Source organism: Oryza glaberrima, chromosome 4 (assembly GCF_000147395.1).
Source record: "Oryza glaberrima chromosome 4, OglaRS2, whole genome shotgun sequence".
Taxonomy (NCBI): domain Eukaryota; kingdom Viridiplantae; phylum Streptophyta; class Magnoliopsida; order Poales; family Poaceae; genus Oryza; species Oryza glaberrima.
This window is the reverse complement of record NC_068329.1, coordinates 29,375,950-29,400,420: the sequence shown is the minus strand read 5'-3', so window position 1 is coordinate 29,400,420 and position 24,471 is coordinate 29,375,950. Positions and strand designations below refer to the sequence as shown.

The 24,471-nt window shown below is 41.9% G+C and overlaps 3 protein-coding genes and 1 long non-coding RNA gene across 4 annotated transcripts; 3 read left to right on the top strand and 1 right to left on the bottom strand.

Annotated features, from left to right (window-relative positions):
* The first annotated feature begins 381 nt into the window (after positions 1-381).
* Positions 382-5,919, top strand: LOC127771104 (probable sulfate transporter 3.3). The gene is made up of 13 exons (XM_052296930.1): positions 382-932; positions 1,209-1,257; positions 1,356-1,563; positions 1,675-1,846; positions 1,970-2,035; positions 3,747-3,860; positions 3,951-4,067; positions 4,224-4,350; positions 4,477-4,763; positions 4,852-5,042; positions 5,132-5,211; positions 5,349-5,425; positions 5,588-5,919. Exons 1-13 carry the CDS (start codon positions 585-587, stop codon positions 5,735-5,737), a joined length of 1,986 nt encoding a protein of 661 aa, XP_052152890.1. The 5' UTR covers positions 382-584; the 3' UTR covers positions 5,738-5,919.
* A 408-nt stretch (positions 5,920-6,327) lies between these two features.
* On the top strand, positions 6,328-10,127 carry LOC127771105 (uncharacterized). Its single transcript, XM_052296931.1, has 3 exons — positions 6,328-6,808; positions 7,145-7,456; positions 9,113-10,127. The coding sequence occupies exons 1-3, from the start codon at positions 6,467-6,469 to the stop codon at positions 9,719-9,721; spliced, it is 1,263 nt and encodes a 420-aa protein (XP_052152891.1). The 5' UTR covers positions 6,328-6,466; the 3' UTR covers positions 9,722-10,127.
* Positions 10,128-13,873: 3,746 nt separating this feature from the next.
* Positions 13,874-18,361, top strand: LOC127769964 (uncharacterized). The gene is made up of 3 exons (XM_052295621.1): positions 13,874-14,380; positions 14,822-15,133; positions 16,536-18,361. The coding sequence occupies exons 1-3, from the start codon at positions 14,045-14,047 to the stop codon at positions 17,106-17,108; spliced, it is 1,221 nt and encodes a 406-aa protein (XP_052151581.1). The 5' UTR covers positions 13,874-14,044; the 3' UTR covers positions 17,109-18,361.
* Positions 18,362-22,211: 3,850 nt separating this feature from the next.
* On the bottom strand, positions 22,212-23,067 carry LOC127771860 (uncharacterized). The gene is made up of 2 exons (XR_008017217.1): positions 22,739-23,067; positions 22,212-22,616 (listed from the first exon to the last, which is right to left on the bottom strand). It is a non-coding gene; the product is annotated as an uncharacterized LOC127771860 (long non-coding RNA).
* Between the last annotated feature and the right edge of the window lie 1,404 nt (positions 23,068-24,471).

Sequence of the window (24,471 nt, the reverse complement as noted above, 5' to 3'; positions counted from 1 at the left end):
CACGTGTCATCGACAACAAATAAGACATACCACGTCCGTCAAAAAGACATTATTTATAACTACGCACGTGGGCAAGTACTTATCTAGATTCAATCAGAAATAAAGTCTATATGAACAGAGGGTAGTAAGACAAATATTTCTATGGATCAAAATTGATGCTCCTATAAAAAAAATTACTGGTGCTGTTACTAATTGGGTAACATAACATACACATGAGTCCATGAAATGAATTGCTGTGATATATGTCAAAGTGAAAGTGGTGAAATGCCTCTTGTGTCACAGGTGATGGTGGTATCAAATCCAAGGATTCCCCATCCATGGGGAAAATGGCCAAGTTTATATGTGCCTTTGCCTCATTATTGAACACCCACCCCCCACCCTACCCCCCTTTGTGTCACCTTTGATTCTCCCCTCCTCCAAGTTGCATCTCACTTTTCCTCCTCCTTCCCCCTAAGCTCACACTAGCCCTCTTATATACACACCCCAAACCCTCCTAGCTCTCCTTGCAACAACAACTAAGTTGTTGGATAGTAAAACCTAGCTTTGCTATAGCAACAACAACAACAACAAAAAATCTCTCTCACATGGTGGGGATGCGTGGAGCTTATGGCTACAATGACAACGGCAACGAGGGTGGCGTAGTAGTTGGAGGGGGGGAGGCGGAGGCGGAGATCGCGGCGATGGCGGTGCTACACAAGGTGGCGGCGCCGCCGGCGCAGAGCACGGCGAGCAAGCTGAAGGCGAGGGTGAAGGAGACCTTCTTCCCCGACGACCCGTTCCGCGGGTTCAAGGGGAAGCCGCTGACGACCAAGTGGGTCATGGCGGTGCAGTACCTGTTCCCGATCCTCGACTGGGTGCCCAGCTACTCCTTCTCCCTCTTCAAATCCGACCTCGTCGCCGGCCTCACCATCGCCAGCCTCGCCATCCCTCAGGCAATGATATAATCTTCGCCTTGATTCCTTTCCGTTTCCTGTGCATGCACTCCATGTGTTCGACGAAACAGCTAGCTGCATCATATCGATCCTTGCGTGTGAATGTTTGTCTTTGATTTTTCTTTTCCTTTTTTTTTTGGAAGTTTGTAGGATCATTTTGGTAACATCCTGGTCATGTACAGATACACACCAACTGTACTCCTTAATTACTGGCTTTGCATGTACAGCGTGATTTTTAACCAGCATTCATGGTTGCTGATTAACTCGATCTTGCAGGGCATTAGCTACGCGAAGCTGGCTAGCTTGCCTCCGATCATCGGCCTCTGTACGTGTGCATGCAAATATCTTTGATTATTAGTAAATGGACAATGGTTAGGTGATTAGCTAGTGGTAATTAACTAATTATTGATGGTTATTGTGTAGATTCGAGCTTTGTGCCGCCGATGGTGTACGCGGTGCTGGGGAGCTCGAGGGACCTGGCGGTGGGGCCGGTGTCGATCGCGTCGCTGATAATGGGGTCCATGCTGCGGCAGGCGGTGAGCCCCGCCGCCGAGCCGCTGCTCTTCCTCCAGCTCGCCTTCACCTCCACCTTCTTCGCCGGCCTCGTCCAGGCCTCCCTCGGCATCCTCCGGTGATCCATCCATCCATCCATCCATCCATGGCTAGCTGCATGTTCCTGCTCATTGATGCCGAATTGAAGCATGGTTGCATGATGTGATCTCATCTTGATGGATGGATGCAGGCTGGGGTTCATCATCGATTTCCTGTCGAAGGCGACGCTTGTCGGGTTCATGGCCGGCGCGGCGATCATCGTGTCGCTGCAGCAGCTCAAGGCGCTGCTCGGCATCGTCCACTTCACCACCGAGATGGGCCTCGTCCCCGTCATGGCCTCCGTCATCCACCACACCAAGGAGGTAACTAATGATGTCGCAATTGCGCATCCATAACGTCGCCGGCGCCGCCGCCGCCGCCGCGACGGCGAGCTAAGTGACTGTATGACTGACCGATCGATCGATCGATCACCGTGCTTTGTGCAGTGGTCGTGGCAGACGATCCTGATGGCCGTGTGCTTCCTGGTGCTCCTGCTCACGGCGAGGCATGTGGTACGTATCACATCACACTACACACGCGTCTACTCCTTTTGACTGCCGTTGACTGATGTCTACGTCATGCTATTCTCTGATTATTACTATTATTGTTATTTGTTTTTGCAATATTTCTTCCTTCGAAAAAGAATAAATGTTCAGCTAGCTAGCCACTGATGACACGCATGTGTGGTGCTGATCATAGCAGGGGCTATATTAGCGGCGGTTTTGGCGTTTCTCTTGGACATGTTTCGATTCGCTTCGTCTGTAGTACGCAGGATATATATATAGCTTCGTATATATGTTGTCGCTATCGATAATCATGCAGCCGGGTGAAGTCAGGCATGAAATGATGCATATATATGGCCGACGATCCATCCTTTGGAAGGATGTGCGTGCCTTTCTTGATCAATTTGGTCACGGACATGGATCTCTCTCTGCAGGTTGTTGCATGCATGTATGGGTCCATGTCTAGCTAGTCTTTTTATTTTGACAGTCCAAGCTAAGTACAGTATTTTAGTAATTACCAGCAACTTGTTGCAGTAAAAGTAACATGTCAAAAGTCATTAGAAAATTACTGGACTTAATTATTTGGTCAAAGGAAATGTAGTATTAATGTTCGTTTGGGCTGCGCCTTTTTCAGATGGTTCATTTGTTCTGTTTTTTGAAAAAAAAAAGTTATATTTGTTCTGTTGGTGCATGCACACAATTCAGTATTCTGAACCTTGCAACCATGCTGATAGAGAACACTACTGCTAGTTACGTTGAAGATAGTGAGTATTAGGTGGTGGTGGTTGCAGAACACTATTGCGAAAGGGCACGAATAGTAGTTGCAGTGACTTTAGTAGCACTCTAAGGTCCTGAGTTTAAGCCTCTATAGGAACGAATTTCAGATTAAGTTATTTGAGGTGTTAAGTTTTCAATTTAAAAAAGCTACATATATCCGGTTGGATATAGAGGTTGGGTAAAAAATACTCTTTAAAAAAAGGTGGTGGTGGTGGCCAGCACTCGTCATACATACATATGCCCCCAATAATCAACTCAAGCATTGTTTAGTTCCCAACTTTTTATTCAAACTTCTAACTTTTTCATCGCATCAAAACTTTTCTACTCACACCAACTTCCAACTTTTTTTTTCAAACTTCCAGTTTCAGTCAAACTTTCAATTTTGGTGCGGAACTAAACACAGCCTCAGCATGCACGGTTTTTTTTGAAAGAATGTAAGCCTGTAAGGCTGTAACTAGCAAATTAAACAGTCCGTAGGTTCTGACTGGAAGGCTACAAATGGAGCAGCCCAAGACGAAATAATGCAACCGACACTGATCTATGCTACTAGCTCCAGAGGAATAGTGTTGGGCCTCTCAAGGCCACATGGCCACATTGGTTTTGACCCTGGAAGAACTGAACAGATCTTGCAGGTAGTACATAAGGGAGGAAAAGGGACGAAATTTACACGATCCAACATCCCTCTCCTGAAAACCTACAGTCTCTGTCTCTCTGATATGTGATATCTGCCCAGTGCTCTGTAAACTGTACTTCTTTATTCTGCTATATTTCTCGGGCCATGGAGTTATTCTCCCAAAAAACAGATGTAGTGTTCAATATTCTGAAAATGAGGATGGTGGTAGTATCAGTGAAAAGTTCATTTCAGAAACTGAAATCAAGTACATTTTATTTTTGCACTCGTTAATTCTAACTCCTGCACAAATTCTATCTTCTGTGTATGCAGAGTATGAAATGGCCAAAGCTTTTCTGGGTTTCAGCTTGTGCTCCCTTGGCATGTGTTATCGTCTCTACCCTGCTTGTTTTCCTGTTCAAAGCTCAGAAACATGGCATTAGCATAGTAAGAAACCTGAAACAACTGTAAATTACTGCATTAGTATTTTCTTAGTTGTAACATATTAATAAAAAAATGCCTATCTTTTCCCTGCAGATTGGGCAGCTCAAATGTGGCCTGAATCGCCCTTCATGGGATAAACTACTCTTTGATCCTCAATATTTGGGCCTCACTGTAAAGACTGGCCTTGTCACCGGAATCATCTCCCTAACGGTATGTCTGTCATAAATTTTACCATTTTAACTGTGTTTTTCCATGGGAAAATTAATGTATCCCATGATGCTATCTGAACTTGACACCCCATATATGTTCAGAATCTTGTGCCATAGTATCAGTACTATTCAGATAACACTTTTCACTATTTACCAGGAAGGAGTGGCAGTTGGTAGGACATTTGCTTCACTCAAGGACTACCAGGTAGATGGTAACAAAGAGATGATGGCCATAGGATTGATGAACATTGTGGGCTCATGTACATCATGCTATGTAACTACAGGTACATCCCTGAACCAATCTTTAATCCTAGTTTCATCACCATTCACAAGGATAGAAAGAATGATTTCCGTTCAAAAAAAAAAAAGGATAGAAAGGATGATGGTCTCTCTTATTTAATTTCCATCAGGAGCATTCTCTCGTTCTGCTGTGAACCACAATGCTGGTTGCAAGACTGCCATGTCAAATGTGATCATGGCACTGACTGTCATGGTCACACTGTTGTTCCTCATGCCACTGTTTGTGTACACACCGAATGTTGTTCTTGGAGCAATCATAATTGCTGCTGTGATTGGGCTCATTGATCTCCCTGCTGTATACAACATCTGGAAGATGGACAAGATGGATTTCCTTGTGTGTCTATGTGCATTTGCTGGTGTAATCTTCATCTCAGTCCAACAAGGCCTTGCAATAGCGGTAACCAATAAAACTGACAAAGCTAATTATTCCATAGAGTAAGTTGCAGCTTTACTTGCTTACTGATTAAAATTCTCAAATTTTGCAGGTTGGTATATCAATATTCAGGGTACTGTTGCAAATCACAAGGCCAAAGATGATGATTCAAGGGAACATCAAAGGCACTGATATTTACCGAAATCTTCATCAGTACAAGGACGCTCAAAGAGTTCCTGGGTTCTTAATCCTGACAGTTGAGGCTCCTATAAACTTTGCAAACACCAACTACCTAAATGAAAGGTAAAACGCACTTCTAGGAAAAGAAATAAATACTAGAAATCAAAGTTCTGAAAAGTGGATAAATATATCTGCAATGTTTCTGTTTGTAGGATTAAAAGATGGATAGAAGAAGAAAGTTCTGCAGGAACCAAACAAAGTGAACTCCATTTCGTAATTTTGGATCTGTCAGGTTTGTTAGTTCGAATGAAACTTTCATCCACTTTATTTTGTTAGTATGTTCCTTTCAAATGCAAGATCAGGTCATACCAGAGTCTAGTACAAAGGCTTCTCAGCTGTACTAACACATCATAAAACTATCCTTCTCAGCTGTCCCTGCAATTGATACAAGTGGCATATCGTTCCTCATCGACTTGAAGAAATCAACAGAGAAGCATGGACTAGAGGTATATACTCTAATTTCCTAAAACATAAACACAGTTTTGGGGCACAAACAAAACCCCCTTCTTCTTCTTAATGAAATTTGGTCGACCGAATCCTTCGGCTGACCCGGCAAAAAAAAAAAAAGTTATGTGGCATAGTAAACCCCCTTTATTTTATTTTTGCAGCTTATACTTGTGAATCCAACTGGAGAGGTCATGGAGAAGATACAACGAGCGAATGATGCTCATGGTCATTTCAAATCAGATATTCTGTACTTAACCACTGGGGAAGCAGTGGCTTCACTCTCTACATTTTCCAAGATGACAGCGCCTTAGAGCTGATTCTAAGGTTGTCATTTTCATTATTATTCTAACTGCGCTGCTAAGTTTGCAATGCAAGATTTTCCACCCTGTTCTCTCAGCAATAGAAGTGCCTCCAGCAACGTATTTCCCCGTTATGTTTGTACCCCCAATCTTCCGAGGTATTCAGACTATGTGATGCAAACTTGGCAGTAGAAGTACTGAGAATATGTACCTTGTGCATACCCATCAGTATTTGTCTACATGAGGGCAAACACACCAACAGTACAGAATATATAGTAATTCTCACATGAAGGTTGCATTGGAGTGTTTAGGACTAGAAGTTCTAAACTAAAAACTACTACAACTAAATCCAATAATTAACAGCTGAAAAACAGTCGATTCTACATCATCCATGGCATAACTAAAACAACTGAATGTGCGCTCGTGAGGCAGAGGCCTCAATCCGGGCCCGTACCCTACATAGATGGGCCGGAATTTCAGTTTTGACTTCCAGGCCCATCTACTGGAAATGGGCCATAATTGTGGTGGGCTGCCAAACAAGGCCCACATTTGGGCGCGACATTCCCCCCTTTTCCCCCTTCTTCCCCAGCGAGGCTGCGACGGCGGCAACGAGCATTAAACGCGGTCGACGGCCGTTAGCGAGGTTTCCGTTCCCCTTTCGTTCATCCGCCTCCTCGTCGTCGTCGTCGCCCAGCGCATTGCCCGTCGCCGTCGTCGCCCAGCGCATTGCCCGTCGCCGCCATGGCGGCGAGAGGCAGCAAGAAACGCAAGCTAGCCGAGGAGGACCCGGGCATCATCGGAGCAGGGCGGCCGCCGTCTCCTCCATCCGGGTCTCGTGGCTCGGCTGACTGGCGCCTGGGGGTGGTGGTGGTGGCAGATCCGGATTCCGATCAGGGGTCGTGCGACTCGCTGCTGTCGGACGCCACCACGAGGCTTACCCAAGACGACGCAGCCGAGGCTGCTTCGCGGCTCCTCATCGCCGTCGTCGTCAGGTCGCCCTTAGCCCTCCTCGCGTTCGTCCAGCGACTCACTCCGGAAGCAGTGTTCCGCGCCATCGATTGGGACCTCGTCCCGTCTGGCGAGGCAAGGAAGTTACTCCCTCCGATTTATATTATAAATCGCTTCGATTTCTTTATCAGTCATTTTTCTTTTTAAGTTTGATCAAATTTATATGAAAAATAATATTTCCAATACAAATTAAATTTATTATCAAAATATAGTCAATGCTACATCCAATGAAACTAATTTGATGTTGTAGATATTGCAAAATTTTTCTTTAAATTTAGTCAAACCTAAATAAATTTGAGTAGAAAAAAAGTTTTAAAAAAACTTATAACATGAAACGGAGGGAGTAATTGTGTTCTATGTTAGCTTTAATTTCCTTGTACCCCAAATTTATTGCTTGACTTGGGTTGGTAGATTGCGGAGGGTCGAACACATTGGACCGAGGAAGAGCTTCGTGTCTTCCTCCAGAGTTGCTTGGAGGAGATTCAGGCACGCAACATCATCTCCTCGTCCCCCGAAGCACAAGGGTTCATCAATTTGGAGAGGAAGATGCTAGAGAGGGCAGGAAAGATAGTAACCAAGAAGCAAGTGAAGTGGCGCTGGGTAAAGTCTCGCAAAAACTTCAACATGTGGACTTGGCTGGAATCCAAGGCTACCGGATTTGCACGTGATCCGGTGACTCAGGCCATCCTCGCTCCCGACAAGTGGTGGGAAAGCCAGGAGTCGGTATGCCAGTCTATCTTTGGTTTTGGACTAGTGTGTAGTACTGGACTGACATGTAGTGCATATGAACCTAGCAATGTGATTAGATGAACTGTTGTTTGTATGTCAGTGTAGCGTACATGAAAATAGGTGTGCAAAATAGGATGTACAATATATATTAGATGAACATAGGAATTTAATTAGATGAACTAGTTTATAAAACTGTAGTCTATGCGAACATAGGAGTGAAAATTGAAAGTACCAAAATCATAGCAAGTAATGTGTCATTTATGGGACCTTTATATATGATTGACTTTATCTTGTATTACTTGGACATAGGTGACAATTTTGTAATGATGAAGCTATAATTGATGTGGAAAATCTTGTCCATTTGTCTGATATGTACATCCTTTTTAAGGTGGTTTAACATCAGAAAGTAACTAGCTAGTAATTATTATGTGACCATATGTCTGACATATACATCTGTACCAGTAGTTGTAGCATATTCCATTTTAGCATCCAAACATATATGTACAAGATCTTTATGTTGCCTTTCCATGACTCTGCAACTGCCAAGTTGTATCACTAGTGTGGTACTAGTGTAGAGTACAATCAGATTTCACTACATTGTGAATCCTAACCAATTCTTTCTTTACATTCAGACATCTATTGAAATTAAAATTTGTGTAAGACTTGATGGGTTTACCACTAGTGTTTTATTTTACATCTAGCTGCATTTTCTTTTATTTTGCATCCAGCGGTACTTTGTTTTGCAATGGCAGGTTGATCAATTTGGGTAAATGATACATGAAGTAATCAAGAAACAACTCATTCATTTGCAATAGGCATGATATTATAGTGCTAGTAATCAAATGCAACAGAAATGCCTTTTGAACTAATCCATCAATTATACTGACAGTTGTAGCATCTTTCAGTGTACACCTCCAAACTTATATGGCAGTGCTGTTAGAAGATTATTATGTTGCCTTCCCATTGTTTTGTCACTGCAAATTTGTAGCAATACCGTGGTTGTAGAGTTCTGTACAATTAAGTAGTACAGATTGTACTTAAGTAAGGATGTGTGCATCACTGAATACTTCTGAATGGTAAAGACAAAAGGAAGTAGTGTTCTGCCATTCATATGTTGCAGTACACATTGCCATTCAATCCACCCATTCTGTAAAGCCATGTTTTTGAACTATCTATGAAGTCAATAGGTACCAGCCAATTCATGCAGCCGTTGTGCATGTGAGATATTTGTGATTCCTTTATACAAAGTAAACTGCTTGTAGTTCATATTGCTTTATTGTTGTTCTTCAAATTTGCCTGATTGCTGTACTACAGAAATGCTTTGCTGTGCTGCAGTTCAACATGCTGATTCTGCAAATATGCCTGCAAATAAAAATGCTTTATTTCTGTGTGTATCATTTTATTTCTGTAGTGCAGTTCATATAGCATATTCAAGTACCGGATTGAGTTTGAGTAGTGTGGATAATGCTGTCTTATGATTTATTTAAGTACTGCTTGCTGTTTATTTCTGTACAGTACATTATATTGCTTGCTGTTCATAATGACATGTGAACAAATCGCATTCTGACTTACTCCATCATTTCTATAGTTTGCATCCATATTTTACACCAATTCTAGTTGCATACGCTGACATGATCTTCGACCGTGTAGGAAAGGAAAGGAGCGAAGGCATTCAAGGATGCTCCTCTCAAGTGTATCGACGAGCACCATGCTGTTTTCCAAGGACGCATGGTCGTCGAGGATCACTCCAATGTGCCCGGAGCACAACCAGTGGTTGACCAGCAACCAGCACATCAACCAATGATCAATGTGGAGGACATTAGGGCACCACCCCTACCCCCACCATCGGCTGCAGCCAGGGTGAAGGGCAAGAGGCCTTCTGCCACTGAGAGTGGAACTTCTGGGAGCTCTTCAAAGAGCAGGACATGCAGTGACTCCAGCGACGAGGCTCTCCACAGGCTAGCTGATGATTCGAGGGTCGAGTCCATGGAGAGCCTCGCTGAAAGGGAGGAGGAGAAGAAGGTGAGAGGCTTGGAGGCTTGCATGGACATGGTGGAGGCCGATGGATACCCCCCGGGCAGCGAGTTGTGGTACATGGCAGCCCAACTGTTCCGTGACGACGCATGCTGGCATCAGTTCTTCCTCGACGATCGCCACACTGCAGAGTCTCGTCTCCGGTTCATTCAGGTCCACTGCAATTGGTTGCGTAGGGGAGCGGCACCGTCTGCAACAGCGCACCGCAACCAACCTGTTTGTTGACAGAGTAATTTGGCTAATACTAGATACTTCCTCCGTTTCGCAATGTAAGTCATTCTAGCATTTCTCACATTCATATTGATGGTAATAAATCTAGATAGATATATATATCTAGATTCATTAACATTAATATAAATATGGGAAATGCTAGAATGACTTACATTGTGAAACGGAGGGAGTAGTTTCTTTCGGAAATTTCTGGCTGAAATTATTTAAAAATTTGACTGAAATTTGACCAAATTCACAAAAAAAGCAAAAAAACCGAAAATTCCGGGTGATATTTGAGCATGCCGGTGGGGGAGCGAAATTACCGAAATTTTGGAAATTTCGAACCGAAATTTCAAACCTTGGGTAAGTGTAAGTGGTTTACCGGTGTGTGCAAGTCTGTGTGAATTGCTTGGTGGCTGCATATGCATCGTATGACTTAGGTTCTGTTTGTTTCTTAAGATTATTGTAATCTAGATTATTGTACTAGATTACTATAAGCCGGATTATAATAAGCCGATATAGAATAAACTGGTTGTTTGTTTCTCTAGATTATTAGCTGTTAGCCATCCAATAATCTAAAACGCACCTTTAGAATGGATTATCAGATTATAGTAATCTGGTTTATAGATTGTAATAATCTATCATAATAAGCTATCGGTTTGTTTCAGCTATTTTTAAATTGTATTTATATACGGACTCGGTTTTTTCTTTTTCTCCGATTAATATGAGAACTTTTAGGCCATGAGAGCGAACGTGGAGGCTTCATTTTCTATTCCTTTAATAAATTAACTAGCATGGTGGCCCGCGCATATTGCGCGGCTAGCATCATTATATTTTCTGTCATATAATAACATATATGTTTTCTCAATGTATTATTCAAATATATTAAAATGACTACATAATTTTAAATTTTGTACTACCTTTACAAAACTACTAATATATAATATTCATATTGTATTTTATATATGTGTTAGTTATTAATTATTTTTAATATCAAATTTTAGTTATTTGTAAATTATATTCCTATATGGACTCTAGGCTCTTCTTTCAATATTATTTATTTTTAATTCTGAACTTTTATTATTTATAATTGTATTTCTATGTGGACTTTAAACTCATCTTTCAATATTCTTTAATTTTTAATTTCGAATTTCAGTTACTTCTAAATTGTAATCTTATATTAACTTTAGACTCTTCTTCCCATATTTTTTTAATTTCAAATTTTAGTTATTTGTAAATTGTATTTTTATACGAACTCTAAACTCTACTTTTAATTTTATTATGTTTATTTCGAATTTTAGTTAGTTTTAAATTCCTATATGGACTCTATACTCTACTTCTAATATTCCATATTTTTTAATTCCGAATTTCTATTATTTTCTTAATTGTATTTTTATATGGACTCTATACTCTACTTCTAATATTCCTTATTTTTAATTCCGAATTTCTATTATTTCCTAATTGTATTTCTATATGGACTCTATACTATACTTCTAATATTTCTTATTTATAATTCCGAAATTATATTATTTCTATATGGACTCTATGCTCTACTTCTATTCCTTATTTTTAATTCTGAATTTCAGTTATTTCCTAATTGTATTTCTGTATGGACTCTAGTCTCCTCTTCTAATATTCCTTATTTTTTTAATTCCGAATTTCAACTATTTCTAAATTATATTTCTATATGGACTCTAGTCTCCACTTCTAATATTCCTTATTTTTTAATTTCGAATTTCAGCTATTTCTAAATTATATTTCTATATGGACTCTGCCTTTTCTTTTTCTTCGATTAATGTGAGAATTTCTAGGCCATGAGAGCGAACGTGGAGGCTCCTTTTTATATTCCTTTAATAATATAATAGATAGATAGATAGATTGTGATTTTATTTTTTTAGGGTTTGTGATTTTACTCTCCCTTTTAAAAATCAGAACTCTGGTTTGCCCCTACTCTGTTAGAACCACTTACCGGTGTCAACGAAACTATAAAAAGACAGGTATAACCCTGTACAGTTACGCCTACTTTTTCTAATAGGATTTGTATAATTTCCAAAAAATATGATCGCACTTGGACAAATTTTGAAAGAATTTTGATATCATCGGCAGGATTTCACAGAACTTCCACCAGGTGCAAAAATTCAACAAAAAGATCCATCGCATTCACCAGTAAAAAATCACCGAACAACAAAAGCTCCTCACAAAGTAGCACAAGATTAGAAAAAAGAAAAAGTAAAAAAAAAAAAAAGAGGTGGCTGCAGCACGGCCGGAGCCACTGCCACCGCTGCGGGCTCGCACGCGCCGCCGGAGTCGCCCCCTGCTCGCGGCTGCCGTCGCTTCTCGCTGACGGCGAATCTGCCTTGCATGGCAGGCCTCAATCCAGGCCCGTACCCTACGTAGATGGGCCGGAATTTCGATTTTGACTTCCCGGCCCATCTACTGAAAATGGGCCATAATTGTGGTGGGCTGCAAAACAAGGCCCAAAATTGGGCGCGAAATCATTTTGCTATATGTTTATCCACAAATTTTCTCCAAAAATTTAACAAATGTAATTACAATATAATCGTTGTGTAATTACATTGTAACTTACATGTAACTACAATATGACTTGTATATAACTTTTACATAATTTTAATCTGTTAGACTTGTTTGTGCAAGTAAGGAAAAAGGTCACAACATGCACACATGTAAGAGGATTTGTTTCCATGACCTGGCTCCGTTTCACCAAATCAATATGTTATGGAGAGATTTTTAAAAGTTACATATAAATTATATTGTAGTTATATGTAAATTATGGTGTGTAATTATAGTTATTATAAAGCGGAGACAGATGCACCTGACTCCGACGCGTCTCGCTGATGGCAAAGCAACTCAACTTGTATGGCAGACCTTAATCCCAAGGTACATAAAATCTTCACGTTTCTAAGAATCGTATCCTAATCCTCCTCACATCGACTAACCGAAGAACGGTACGCATCATCCTCGAACAGATTTTCTCTCTCGCGTAGCCGTTGTTCTCATCCGCATCACTAGCTCTGTCGATGATAAAACCCTACCCATGATTGGGTTGATATCTGAGGCCACGTTCTAAACAGAGGTTGAAACACAGCTGATTAGCCTTACACAAAACGAGAGAAACTTGATTTAGTACACAGTTAATTAATTATTAATTATTAAAAATTTAAAAAATAATTTCTTTTTATTAAGCACCTTTTATATAGATCGTACGAAAAACTTTTTCCAACATTTTTTTAGTTATTTAAAAGGTGTGCTAATAAAAATTAAGAAAGTAATCAAGCTGATCCTCACTTTAAAACGGGCCAGCGTGAGTGTGACAGTGTTCATTTGCAGAACAGCATGTTCGACGGGGCAATAGCTGGGCTGAAATGTGGCAGCGAGCTGAGCGAACGCTTGGGCTGAGCAGCGAGCTGAGCGCATTAAATGCGGAGAACGACCACAGCGCGTCGCCCTCAATTCCCTTTCGTTCATCTTCATGTTCATACTTGTAAAGCTGGCTATCCACAACCAAGATATATATAGGCCCCGCTTAGTTCGCGAACTGATATGTCACGTCGGATATATGGATATATATTTAAATTATTAAATGTAGATTAATAATAAAATAAATTATAGATTTTGCTTGTAAACTGCAAGGCAAATTTATTAAGCCTAATTAATCTGTTATTAGCAAATGTTTATTGTAGCACCACATTATCAAATCATGGTGTATTTTAGATTTTAAAGATTCATCTCACAATTTTCATATAATCTGTGTAATTAGTTTTTTTTTTACATTTAATACTCCATGCATGTATCCTAACATTCGATGTGACGGGGTGAAAAAATTTTTGTTTGAGAACTAAACAGACCTATAATATATTAGTATAGAATGAATATAGGCTATTGTATAATAACTAGTAACTTTTAGTTTTTCTATTTCCCTTCTCCGTATAAGGTTGTAGTCTAACTCACTATTATCTCTCTCTTATAAAAAGTTTTCGTAAGTGTGGTAATAAAAATAAAAATAAAAGGTAGCTAAGCTGATCCCCACTTTGGAACAGGCCCCAGTGTAGTGGTGACAGTGTTCGTTCGCTGCGCGTTCGACAATCCACAGTGCAACTTCAGCTGAGCTGAGATGTGTCTGCTACATTTCAGCTGTCTCGAACGCTCGCGCGAGCTGATGGCTTCTGCACGCGGGTGCGGTTGAGCTGCGAGCCCGTTATTAAACGCGGACGACGGCCAGGCCAGCAGCGCCTCGCCCTCGATCCCCTTCCGTTCATCCTCCTCCAACTCCTCCTCGTCGTTCCCCTTCGTAGGTTCGCTGCATTGCCCGTCGCCGCCATGGCCGCCAGAGGCAGCAAGAAGCGCAAGGTCGTTGCCGCGGAGGAGGGCCTGGGTCTGGGCATCATCGGAGCAGGGCCGTCGTCGTCTCCTCCGTCCGGGTCTCGTGACTCGGATTCCGATCGGGGGTCGCGCGACTCGCTGTCGTCGCTGCTGTCGGACGCCACCTCGAGCTTTTTCACCCAAGACGACGCCGTCGACGCTGCTTCGCGACTCCTCACCGCCGTCGTCGCCAGGTCGCCCGAAGCCGTCGCCGCGTTCGTCCGGCGACTCACTCCGGAAACAGTGTTGCGCTGCATCGATTGGGACCTCATCCCGTCCGGCGACGCAAGAAAGGTACTCCCTTAGAAAGTAACTCGAGAGATACTGTGACCTGATGATACTAAAACGTTCGTTGGATCTAAGTATCTAACAATGCTTATATGATCCAATGATCGGAGACAATTTAAGTACCGTGAGGTAATGATACCCCGAGATATTTTTCTGGACCGGAGCGAATCTCATTTTTCTTTATTAGTCAAAATATTTCAAGTTTAATTAAATTTATAGAAAAATATAGTAATATTTCTAACTAAAATAAAATATTAAATCTAATAAATTAATTTGATGCGGTAGACGTTGATAATTTTTTCCTTTACATTTAGTCAAAACAAAAAAAAATTAACTTAGAAAAAAAGTTTAAAATGACCTATAGTATTAAATGGAGGGAATAATTGTGTTCGTTGTTAGCTTTGATTTCCTTGTACCTCAAATTTGTTGCATGACTTGGGTTGGTAGATTGCGGAGGGTCGAACACATTGGACCGAGGAAGAGCTTCGCGTCTTCCTCCATAGCTGCTTGGAGGAGATTCAGGCTCGCAACATCATCTCCTCGTCCCCCGAAGCACAAGGGTACATCAATTTGGAGAGGAAGATGTTAGAGAGGGCAGGAAAGAGAGTAACCAAGAAGCAAGTGAAGTGGCGCTGGGCAAAATCTCGCAAAAATTTCGGCATGTGGACTTGGCTGGAATCCAAGGCCACCGGACTTGGCCGTGACACCGTCTCTCAGGCCATCCTCGCCTCCGACGAGTGGTGGGAAATCCAGGAGTCGGTATGTCAATTCTATCCCTTGGTTTTGGACTAGTGTGTAGTACTGGACTGACATGTGTTGTGCATATGAACATAACGATGTGATTAGATGAACTGTTGTATGTCAGTTAGTGTACATGAAAATAGGTGTGCAAAATTGGATGCACAATATATATATATATATATATTAGATGAACTAGTGTATATATAACTGTAGTCTATGTGAACATAGGAGTGAAATTAGAAAGTACCAAAATCATAGCAAGTAATATGAATGACTTTATCTTGTATTACTTGGAAATACTCCTAGGTAACAATTTTGTAATGATGAAGCTAGAGTTGATGTGGAAAATCTTGTCCATTTGTCTGACATGTGCATCCCTTTTTAGATAGTTTAACATCAGAAAGTAACTGGCTCATTGTTATGTGACCATATGCCTGACATATAGCACATCTCTGCTAGTAGTTGTAGCATATTCCATTTTAGCATCCTAACATATATGTGCAAGATTTTTATGTTGTCTTTCCATGACTCTGCAATTGCCAAGTTGCAGTACTAGTGTAGGGTACAGTCAGATTTCACTACATTGTGAATCCAAAAATTTTCACTGCTAGCAATATTGTTGAGATAACCAATTCTTTCTTTACATTCAGAAGAAATCTGTTTCAGGGTGCTTTGTCTTACTTTACATGATGTTTTTTATCAATACTGGTGCTACATGATGGAATCACGCTGAGAAATTTCTTTCTTTACCTGAAGTGGTAGACAAAGCACCCTGAATTTACATGATGCTTTTCATCAATCATTGACATGAATGCACATCACCGTCTACCACTTCTAACAATATCACTGACATCCTAAAACCTGACATATTGTGATTCCATCAATGCTTTTTCATTAGTAAATAAACCACTTCTAACAATATCACTGACATGAAGAAACTAAACAACACCTTGTTGTATGCACATTCTTCCAGCCCATGCATGCAGCCATTGTGGATGTGAGATATTTGTGATTCCCTTATACAGAGTAAACTGCTCGTAGTTCATATTGCCCTATTGCTGTTTCTGCAAATTCGCCCGATTGCTGTACTACAGAACTGCTCGCTGTGCTGCAGTTCAGGATGCTGATTCTGCAAATATGCCTACAAATAAAATTGATTTATTTCTGTGTATCATTTTATTTCTGTAGTGCAGTTTATATAACATATCGAAGTACCGGATTGAGTTTGAGCAGTGTGAATAATGCTCTGCCTTACGCTTTATTTAACTTGATCTTTTTTTCAGGTTGTGCTTGCTGTTTATTTATGCTGAGTACATTATATTGCTTGCATTCTGACGTACTCCATCATTTCTATAGTTTGCATCCATATTTGACACTGATTCTTTGTTGCATATGCTGACATTGCTCTTCGATTGTGCAGGAAAGGAAAGGGGCCAAGGCATTCAAGGATGCTCCTCTCAAGTGTATCGACGAGCACCATGCTGTTTTCCGAGGACGCACGGTCGTCCAGGACCACTCCAATGTGCAACCAGCACATCAACCAATGATCAATGTGGAGGACATTAGGGCACAACCCCCATCCCCAGCAGTAGCTGCAGCCAGGGCGAAGGGCAAGAGGCCTTGTGCCAGTGAGACTGAAACTTCAGGGAGCTCTTCAAAGAGCAGGACATGCAGTGACTCCAGCGACGAGGCTCTCCACAGGCTAGCTGATGATGATTCGAGGGTCGAGTCCATGGAGAGCCGTGCGGAGAAGAAGAAGGCGAGAGGCGCAAGGGCTTGCATGGACATGGTGGTGGCCGATGGATACCGCCCGTGCAGCGATTTGTGGCTCATGGCACTCGCGCTGTTCCTTGACCCGTATTGGCGTCAGTTCTTCCTCGACGATTGCGCCACTGCAGAGTCTCGTCTCCGGTTCATTCAGGTGCACTACAACTGGCTGCGTAGGGGAGCGGCACCGCCTGCAGCAGCGCACCGCAACCAACCTGTTTGTTGACAGCGTAATTTGCGTAATATAAGGGATTTTGGTGGATTGTGATACCTACCTAGATTCGTATTAGTAGGATGTGTCACTTTCCATCAAAATTTCTTATATTATGGGAAAGAGGGAGTACTGGATAGTTTCATTTGAGCGGTCCAAATCTATCTATCTATTATATTATTAAAACAGCCTTGAAAGGAGGCACCACGTTCGCTGTGGGGGTTAAAAATTCCCACATTAATCAAAGAAAAAGAAAAATATATTAACCATTGGATTATAATAGATCTCGATTTTAACGGTAAGATTTAATCGGAGTGTTTCAGTATATACACAGCAATAGAACCGGACAAAAAGTCAGAAACATTGTAGTACAAGGATTCACATGCAATAGCATTTCTAGAGTTTCCTATAGCCAAAACTTTATGCTGATCGGACACATGTTCAATAGTAATAGGACACCAATTAGCATATGACAACAATAGGAATAAGGCAGTAGATTCCAAAATAAAAACACCCTACACACAATCCGACTCTAACAATCTTCACCGATTCCTAAATTAATCTTGATTGACTCTCCAATAAATATCAAGCACCCGACACTAGCCAGATCAACAAGAGAAGAGGTAAATAGCAATCAATGCAATCAGACGGGAGCCACCAACCGGATCAACAAGAGAAGAGGTCAATAGCAATCAACGCAACTGAACTATCAGCAAACACAGCAGCAAAATATAAGTCCACGGCCATTGTCGCCGGATCATTACACGCGATTGTCGCCGGATCATTATCATCAGATTTTGCCGCCGTGCCGTCAAGGGCCGCACCACCCTGTGCTCCTCAACTAACCGGAGATCGTGCACGTGCTTCCCCGCCCGGCTTCGGCAGCCCCCGACGACGTGAGAGCCACCACGGCGCTCGGGACGGCGATGGACGACCCTAGATCCGCCAGATCCGGCGGCAGCCGCGGCGGCGCCTCACACAAGTGACCGGACTCGATCGGGATGCCGGATCCGGCGGCAACAACATCACCACCATGCTGGAGAAAGGTGCAGCGATAGGGAGGGGAATATGGACCCACGCACGCTGAGAGAGAGGAGAAGTTTTCCTTAGGTTCCACCTCTCCCTTTCCGTTACTTCTCATCAAATTTGGCAGTGGAGGAGATGAGAAGGGTGAGAGAGGAATGACAGGAAGAAACGAGAGAAGATGGGAGGCGAAGAAACTGAGACTTGGCTGTGAGGATTCGGACGGGCTGAAACTAGAAAAGTCAACATATGTATCTACCGTCCCCTCCACTTCCTCTGTCCTTTTCTTTTCTATTTGTTGAGATAAAATTTCTGAGTTGCAGCACAAAATTTAAATCAGTACCTTCAAATTATAGATACAATTTAAAATCTTTGCATACTATTAAAAGGCTATGTTTGGGAACCCTCACTCCCTAGCACGTAAAACGAAGCATCATTTAGTGTGTGATTAATTAAGTATTAGATAATTTTTTTTTCAAAAGTAGATCAATATTGTTTTTTAAGGAACTTTCGTATTAAACTTTTTTTAAAAAACACACCATTAAACAGTTTGAAAAGCGTGCGCGCGGAAAACGAGGAGGGGAGTTGGGAACGGTTGGGAACGAATGCAGCCTAAAACCAATACTATCAAATCATAATTTCGAGATCACATTAATTATATTTCTGAATGTAAGAAAACTTTATTTTATATCGTCTTCTCTTAGCATGTCATCCACATAAACATAATATATATATATATATATATATATATATATATATATATATATATATATATATATATATATATATATATATATATATATATATAATTAAAAATATAGTCAAATATATATTTTGGAGACCGTGTCATTATTCAAAGCGTAACAGAGAAATTGTACTGCATCCAACATACTTTTTCTTCACACGTGCAAAACGGAGCAATTCATTAGCATATAATTAATTAAGTATTACTTAGAAAAACTTAAAAAATGATTAATATGATTTTTGAAAACTTATTTTTTTCAAAATAACACATAATTTAATAATTGAGAAAACATGCACGCGAAAAATTAGTGAGTAGAAGTTGAAAAATGAGATGAAAGAACGCTTTTACTAATGCAATATTAATAAAATGACAATAAAGAGAATAGGCAGTGGATGGGCCATAGAGGAGTATAATTGACGGAACGTTAAATTGTAAAAACGAAATCCAACGTGACAATAAACTCTAAAAACTATAAGATCCAATTTTTAAAGGTTCCAAGGAGAATGAATAGAAATAGTGGTAGATCGAGCAAGCAAATAAAGAAGGATATGACATAAGGGGTAGCAACTGGTGTGACTTTTAAATAACTATATAATTAGAAACACGGTGATGATAAGGTTTGGTCTTACAAACTCTTAAGACAATGAGATAGCTATTTAATAAATTTTAAGTAAAATCATACAAAAATATATAATTTTGTTTAGATGCTAGCCGCGTAATTGCGCGGGTCACCCAGCTAGTTATATAGAATAATAGCTAGGGCATGTTGAGGGTTTTGTGGAACTGCAACCAACTTGTTTGTTGCCAGTGTAATTTGGCCAATACTACTAGTTAGTTATATTTGAGCGGGCCAAATTATTTGGAATAGCTAGTATATGGTGAGGGTTGTGTGAAACTTTAGGAGCATAATATATGATATTATATGTCATGCGTTAAAGTCTCTGTGATTTTGTGTAACTTTCACCATAATAGGTATAGTTTTATGAAATTTACTCTACATTTTCTGCATAATTAAACGTTCTTCTTAATGTTAGTTGAAATCTGATTTTCTTCTTCTTGGAAGAGAAGAGTTCGGAGTTATTGCCTATTGGTGTCAGCAACGTGGCGTCGCCGTCGGTGGCCGCCGTGCGCGTGCGGGCCGTGCGGCGCTGGCCGCTGAGGATCCCGGCCCGTACCAATCGGGAATGGGCCGGTATTCTGGGCTGCCAAACATGGCCTCAAAAGTCTGCATACCTTATGGGCCACAATTTGAGGCATTGGGCTGGACCAAAGGCTTGCAGTCGTTGGCCCTTTATGGAATCACACAGTTCGAAAATTCCACGATAGATCTCTCCGAAAAAAAATTACATGAATCTTCTGATCTTCTCCTGTTTTTAGAACTCGTATATATATCCTTATAATCCAACGAAACATAAATCGAAACACATCCTTTCTCTCTTTTTCTCCCCTTTTACCTTGGGCTCCGACGTACGGCGGAGACAAGCCAACGCGGTGCGACGACTCCGCCGAACACGAATACTTCTCCTCCTCCCACCTATTAACCGAAGCACGGTAATACACCCTCGAAAGTCGAAACAAACTTTTGTTCTCATCTTTTTCTTATATTTATAGAGTATTTATTAGTCAAAATTTAAATTTACAACCTTAAAATTGAAGTTGATTTTAAGGTTTTTTTCATCGAAGTTTCTTTTTAGCCTCTACTTTTATATTGCTAAGAACAAGTATATAAAAGTATTATCACAAATTACTTTCGTTTGCAAATATGCGGAACGATGGGGCTGTTTCTCCCTTGCGCGGCCATTGCTCTCATCCTCGAACCTTACCATGCTTGGGTTGATCTCAGAGTGACAACGCTCATTCTGTCGCGGATTGCCGGATTCGTTTGCTGCACTGCATATATAGTTGGATACTGATAAAACAAGATATTTATTTATTTTTTCAAGTTCTTGTGTGTTGTAGTTGGGCGAAAAGCAATGTCAGGTGACTCAGGTGCAAGTAGGAAGAGGAAAACTGCACCAGGACTTCACCTCCACGGATCAGCAGTTGCCAAGAGAAAGATACCCAAGCTTCAACTCTGTAATCTTCCCAAGGTAAGATGAAGCAGCAGCATTTGCATTAAACTATCAGAGCTTGTTAATTATTCTTATTGAGATCAAACTGTTCAATGTTCATTCTTTCATGAGTGTTGCTTTGGTCCTTCTTTTTATACCACGTGGTACTGGTATCATGAGGTACTAAAATCCTGACCGTTGGTGATGGCAGATCGAACAGTGACGATTGCATGGTACATCGAGGTACCAACTTGGTCATGGGTGTGGTTAGCGTGAGAGAGCCACGGTGGAAGGGTATAATCGTAATTTGCGTATGGAGGGATTTTTGGATCGGTGCAAGGTTTGGCTGAGTTGGGGAAGCGCGGCAGAGTAGCAGAACCCTAGGTGGCGGCGGTGGTATCCCGTTCGCGGTGGCGGCGGCACATCCATAGCTGCTGACGGCAGCATCCCGTTCGCGGCTGCGGCGGCACATCCGTAGCTACCGACGGCGGCATCCCGTTCGCAGCGGCGGCGGCGCATCCGTAGCTACCGACGGCGGCATCCCGTTCGCGGCGGCGGCGGCGCATCCGTAGCTGCCGACGGCGGCAACCCGTTCGCGGCGGCGGCGGCGCATCCGTAGCTGTCGACGGTGGCATCCCGTTCGCGGCGGCGGCGGCGCATCCTTGGTTCTCTGGGAAGAGCTATCGGTTTGCCTTTCTCCCCTTCGCGGCGGCGCCTCATCCATTCCTCTCGACACCGCCTTTTTCCCCTTGTCCAAATCGTCGCGGGACTTCGATGCATGCGTGCGTGTTCGGCCATGGATGAGTGAAGCTTACAATTTCAGGAAAGTACAAGAAGATGTTTGAGATGGATATGAAGTACAAGCACACAATTTGTTCTGGACGTTTGATAAATTTGTCATGCTCTTGTCCGTTCCTGTAGTATTGGAGGCATTTTATAATGGAGTCATTGGACTGTAATCAATCTTGATGTGTTTTCCTATAATATTACGTTTTCAAGCTGTGTTTTGGTATTGGTTACTTCTGGAATTGAAGAGATGAGTTTAATGACATGGTTGCAGCTAGTTTTATATTTCTGTATGTTTTATGGTACATGCAATGCTTGGTGATTTCTGGAATTGAAGATATGATGGATGTATTGCAATTTGGAGTTGTACTGACATGGCTGAAGCTAACTATTTTATCTGTATGTGAACATGGTATATATGAATCTGAAAATGATGTACTTCACTCATGCGTGAGACTGACAGCCACATTCATAATTTTGGTGTCATTTCAGATGTGAGAAATCCGAAAAGCATTGTTAAAATTGATATGTTAAATTGCAGGTAGCAAAGTACAGCTCAGACATAATATAGTCAACAGTGGTACATATACTCTGAAATCTTGTACATAAGAATTGCAATAACAACTAGGGAACCCATGAACCAACTTCTAGCGTGGTCTGCCTCTTTTTTGAGCTTTGAAATTTTTTTCTTATATGTTGCTTCGGTAGCCGAAATCCTGGCAGCCATCTCAAATTCAAGTTTCATTTTGTCTTCCTCAACTTTCGCTCTATCAGTATAGTTAGACCATTCATATTGCCGCCTGGTTGGATTTGTCCTGCTAGTATGATCCAATGCAAGCCAAAGCTTCTCGAATGTCTTCTGCACTCTTGGATGCCATCTTGGTCTACCCAGATTAAAGTATCGCATTGGTCAACCTCCTGTAACATTGGTCATTTCATAGTATTATTATGCAAATTTTCTTGCAGCGAAACAATGGTGAACATACTCAAATCCGGTCAAACAAAAAACGAACAGCAGAATAAAATCAACAAAAGCTTACTGGCCACTGCGGCGGATGGCGCAGAGGATGGCGCCGGCCTTGCAGCTGCTGCGCCGGCCACGGCGGCGGCGAACCTTGAAGCGTATGGCACCGGCCTTTGCAGCTGCACCGCCGGCCACTGCGGTGGCGGACCTTGCAGCGGCGGCGGCGACGACTCCTGCGGCCGCGGCGCTACCAGGATGTCACCACCCGTACGGCGACGATTACAGAAGCGCTCGCCCTCCTCCTCAGATGAACACACGTGCGGCGGCGCTAGCGTGAGATGCGATGGGCGACGGTATCGTGAGATGCGATGGGGATGACCTAAACGAAGCCGCACGCAGCTAGAAACGTTGGGACCCCACACCGGAGCGAACCTCGCGCATACTCCCATCCCCATCGTACCCCTCAGCAATTAACGGCCGGATGAAGACTGGTACCTCATGGTACTGGTACCGTGCGGTACAAAACGATGGACGGGAGAAAATCTATTCTTTCATTCTTGCCAGGATGTATTGTGTTCTATCACATCTAAGTTGCCACTGAAAGAGGCAGTAAGAACAAGCGTGTTGTCAAGTCACTGGAAGCGTATTTGGACGTGCCGAGCCAATTTGGAATTGAGTACTAGAACAGTGTACTCAGATTATGACTGGGAGAGATGCTCTTCTCATCGTGGGTTTAACCTCAACAAGCGAAAGTTCATCAAGATTGTTGACTCTGTTCTGCAACTACACGAGGGTGCAGGGACTGAGCAATTCAGAATTAGATTTGCTCTTGACAACAAAAATTCGTACCATATCAACAGATGGGTGAAAAATGATGCTGCGTTGAAGACTAAAGGGCTTGTTTTAGAATTATATTCAGTGCTGTTCGGGCCTCGTATAGTGCGATACGATTTCCCTCTGAAGATGATCAATTCCAACCTGTGTTATCTGCGGCTTTGGTTTGCTTCTTTGAAAGTTCCTGCTGATTCCAGGGGATCACTGAACCTCACTAAGCTTAGCCTGCGAGAGGTGGACATCACCGATGAAGATCTTAACCAATTTTTGTCTGAATGCAATCATCTGCGGGAGGTGGATATTACTGACTGTAGGATGCTTACTAATCTAAGGGTTCCTGGTCATCTCAATCAGCTTAAGAGTCTGCTCGTTGCGATCTGCCCCTTACTACGAGAGATCAAATTGAGCTGCGGCGTGACAGCCCTGGATTATCGAGGCCCATTTATACCATTGCAACTTGCTATACCGTCGCAAACAACAAATGTTTCCATCAGTTTATTAACTTTCCATTCTGCTCTTGGATACATCTTCAGTGACTTACCCAGTACTCTGACTAATCTTGAGACGCTAACTTTAAAGTCAAAACAAGTTGAGGTTTGCACTTTGCAGTTCCTCTCTTCTTCTTCTTCTTTTTTTCGAACGACCCACAGATGTGTTCTCATTTGCATTAGCTATGTGCATAGTGATTTTTTTTAATGGTTATTTATTGTACACAGAGGATTGATATGCTAAGTAGGCTTCCCAGACTTATTTCTCTACGCCATTTGACATTGGGGTTAACTATATCTGACCTGCCACAAAGGAAGATTGATTTACTTGACTTTGCTTCTCTATTGAAGGCTGCTCCTTTCATGGAAAAACTAGAACTGCATGTAAGTTCATCTGTTCAATTCTTTCACATACAAAACTGACAAGAGTTGAATGTGAAGGCCTGCAAGTAAATTGACAAGAGCTAATTTATATACTTCTCCATAT

What these genes read in the sequence shown, in the direction of transcription:
- LOC127771105 (XM_052296931.1), top strand. Translation starts at nt 6,467, where the DNA reads ATGGCGGCGAGAGGCAGCAAGAAACGCAAGCTAGCCGAGGAGGACCCG. An exon ending in ACCTCGTCCCGTCTGGCGAG is followed by an intron (nt 6,809 to 7,144) that starts GCAAGGAAGTTA and finishes TTGGGTTGGTAG; the next exon opens with ATTGCGGAGGGTCGAACACA. An exon ending in GGTGGGAAAGCCAGGAGTCG is followed by an intron (nt 7,457 to 9,112) that starts GTATGCCAGTCT and finishes TCGACCGTGTAG; the next exon opens with GAAAGGAAAGGAGCGAAGGC.
- LOC127769964 (XM_052295621.1), top strand. Translation starts at nt 14,045, where the DNA reads ATGGCCGCCAGAGGCAGCAAGAAGCGCAAGGTCGTTGCCGCGGAGGAG. An exon ending in CGTCCGGCGACGCAAGAAAG is followed by an intron (nt 14,381 to 14,821) that starts GTACTCCCTTAG and finishes TTGGGTTGGTAG; the next exon opens with ATTGCGGAGGGTCGAACACA. An exon ending in GGTGGGAAATCCAGGAGTCG is followed by an intron (nt 15,134 to 16,535) that starts GTATGTCAATTC and finishes TCGATTGTGCAG; the next exon opens with GAAAGGAAAGGGGCCAAGGC.
- LOC127771104 (XM_052296930.1), top strand. Translation starts at nt 585, where the DNA reads ATGGTGGGGATGCGTGGAGCTTATGGCTACAATGACAACGGCAACGAG. An exon ending in TGCTCACGGCGAGGCATGTG is followed by an intron (nt 2,036 to 3,746) that starts GTACGTATCACA and finishes CTGTGTATGCAG; the next exon opens with AGTATGAAATGGCCAAAGCT. An exon ending in ATCATGCTATGTAACTACAG is followed by an intron (nt 4,351 to 4,476) that starts GTACATCCCTGA and finishes AATTTCCATCAG; the next exon opens with GAGCATTCTCTCGTTCTGCT.